The 3,010-nt window shown below is 34.3% G+C and overlaps 1 protein-coding gene across 10 annotated transcripts in view; it reads right to left on the bottom strand.

Moving 5' to 3' along the window:
• Window positions 1-380: 380 nt before the first annotated feature.
• The window catches only part of LOC129575358 (rho GTPase-activating protein gacK), a 10,082-nt gene continuing 7,452 nt past the window's right edge, over window positions 381-3,010 (bottom strand). For all 10 annotated transcript variants that reach the window (XM_055458854.1, XM_055458845.1, XM_055458852.1 and 7 more), the window contains exon 4: window positions 381-2,910. In XM_055458854.1, coding sequence (XP_055314829.1) covers window positions 1,480-2,910 — 1,431 coding nt within the window. In that variant the 3' untranslated portion in view covers window positions 381-1,479. The remainder of the gene's footprint in view (window positions 2,911-3,010) is intronic.

A 3,010-nucleotide genomic window follows, 5' to 3' on the forward strand; every position in this document is an offset into this window, starting at 1 on the left:
AAGAATTGTATGTTTAATGGTTGCCGCAGAGTGCCACTTCGAAGTCATTAGGGCTGGTGGCTAGGTGATCCGATTCGGGGTGTTTTCATTGCTTGTGCAAAATTACTAAATGTAAGTGAATTGTATGAAATTATTCAGTCTGTGATTAGACGGTGAAATAAATAAATAAATAAAAATAAAATTTCAAGCTTCACATCTGAAATAGTTATAGGTTACAAAATACAAAATAATAAATGAATTAGGAATTAAAACACATCATTGATGTTCATTTTAAACGATTTTTTTTATTTGCTTTCAGTTGTTCCTTGTTCCGGGCTGAAATTACAAAATATGATTTGTTTTGTTGGCCGCTGTGTGCCAGGATGAAAATATTGTCTCTGTTCAGTATTGGTGTGAATTTATTTCCAATCGATATGGTCAACAGTGTTTTCTTACTTTATATCAAATTATTATCTAACCAGTTGAATTGAGTCTTTCATTATTTTTTTTATTGCTAATTTTCAATATATTAACATAGATTTTTCATTTAACGCATGATTCTAACGGCTTTGTTTCGCTTCAAAATCATTTTTAACATTCTCCGTTTTCTATAAAATGAAAGAGTAGTAATTCGGCTGAAAATATCTGAGAAAATGAACATATCTGTCATGTTTTGACAAGTTTGAGGGACGAAATTTGTCTTTTATTGTTTTTTATTCTACTTTTTTGTCGTTGAAACGGGGATTTTTGAATTCACATTTAAATTCAGGAGTGTTTTTTTTTTCATTTCAAATGAAATTCTTTGACAAAATGTAACTCATTTCTTTTCTTCAAAAGAGGGTCGTTTCAAAGTAACAACACTATGCTAGAACGAGAGTAGGTGAAAGGAGAATACAACAATTGCCATATTTTATATATTGGTTTTGTTTTTGGTGTGGACGCTATTTATTAATATTTTCAGCCTTAATTAAATAATCGATTAGCAAACTGCGGGCGAAAATGCCGATACTTTTTTCTTCTTCTTCGAACAAAAAGAAGAATTTGAGTAAATTAAAAAAAATTCTACATTTGTCATTTATTTGGCTATAAATTCTATTTAAAAAAAACCGTATTTGTTGATTTTGCCCGCAGCCGGTCAATCGTTTAACGAATACACCGTAATTTTAAGTGAATTCACTATTTCAAATAATCAAATAAATCTTTTTTTTTATCAATTTGTTACCAATAAACATTGCACCATTGCTTAATAGTCATTTGATTTCCTCCAAATAATAATAGTAATATATAATAATAATATATGTGTGTGTAAAAAACTATCTTCGTGCAGTAAAATTATATTATCGAAATTTTGTGTGTATGTATGTACAACTTATTTGGCTCAAAAATACTAAAAAAAAAGTATCTTCAGTGTTTTCATCGAAACCAACGAATTGAAAACAAGAAATACATTCATGGATTTGTGTATGCTTTTTTGTTGCTCTTCTGCAATTTTTCTCTTGTTTAAATATCAATCGATTTTGCATTCTTCGGTATGTTTATCCGCAAGCGTCCAACTGATTTTATTGTATTTGAGCTAAATGTATGCTGTTTGATGTTATTGTTCGCGTCGGCATTGCAATTCGTTGTCATCGTCGTCATTTTCGCCGTCGCCGTTTCCGTCCCCGTCGATGTCGTCGTCAATTCATCATTTAGCACGGCCATATTTCGGAAATTATTCATCTTTCCGCTATTATTTTCATCAAAACCCGATTCATCACTAAATTCGGAATCTTCTTCGTTATTATTATTGGTTCGCATATTGGATTGATCATCATCATTTTGATGATCGGATTCGGAGACCCGTTCCAAATTCGATACGGTATGTTTGAGTGGTAATCGTAATAGAGATAGTGTGATGGCATCAATTTCTCGCTCTGATTTTATCAGATCGTCCATATGTGCTGTGGTTATTATGCTCGATGTTTCACAACCACTTGTTATTGAACCTTCATCACTGTCCATCACAAACGGTACAATGGCATTTCCATTTGAATTTGCAAACACATTATTCGTTTCATACAATTTTGTACAATTCTCCAAATTTGAACTGTCCAATTTGATTGGCGAATAATCATCCATATCCTTTGATTGAGAAACTAAACTATTCAATTCTTCATTTTGGCTAAACACCGTACTCTCCGTGCCTAAGCTGCAAAAACTGTTGTCCGTCGAATTGAATGAATCAAAATCGAATGGTGGCATTGCATTTGATGTGCTAATCGGTGTAACGTTGATTTTTTCACCGGTGCCCGTTGCACCAGCTGGATGTGAATCGATTTCGGGTTGACTTAGCGATGTCGACGACGATTTACTCAATTTGGTATCAAAATATGACAAAATTTCACCCGACAACGACGATTTCATGTCATAATCGTTTGTCATCAGTAGATTATTGAAATCATCATCATCATCGAATGACGAATCTTTTGCTATGCTCAACTGTGAATCCACTTTGCCGCCACCAATTTTACGATTCTCAAATTCTGGACTTCGTGACTTAGAGTGTTCGAATGATAAATTACGACGGGCCATCGCTAGATTGCTGCGATTACGTTTGCAATACTTTCGATCGAATGTGGCGGAGTTGGGTGTGGTGGTGGTGGTGGCCGCGAACAGGTCAACATTCGAATATGGTATATGACTCTGGCTCTTTTTAAACGATGGCATCGAACAAATTTCCTCTTCTACATCGGCCTCTTCGATGGCCATCAGTTTTGGTGCGGATTTTGAGCGCTCCATCGGTGGACGATAGTTATTCGCACCAACCGACAGCAATATCTTACGTCGTGGCATGCTCGGATTTTCATACAACGAATTGACCAGCGATAGTCGAGCATTTTGTCGATTGATTTTGTCACGTTTGAACTCTTTTAACGCTTGCGTCAAATTTTCCTGTTAAAAATACACATACAGACATCAAGCAATTAACAATATTTATTTTACAGCATTTTTTTTCCTTTTCGTTTCGTTTCGATGTTTATTTGGTTTTAAA

Source organism: Sitodiplosis mosellana, unplaced genomic scaffold (genome assembly GCF_009176505.1).
Source record: "Sitodiplosis mosellana isolate CC-2019 unplaced genomic scaffold, AAFC_SMos_1.0 Smas_scaffold_6166, whole genome shotgun sequence".
Lineage (NCBI taxonomy): Eukaryota > Metazoa > Arthropoda > Insecta > Diptera > Cecidomyiidae > Sitodiplosis > Sitodiplosis mosellana.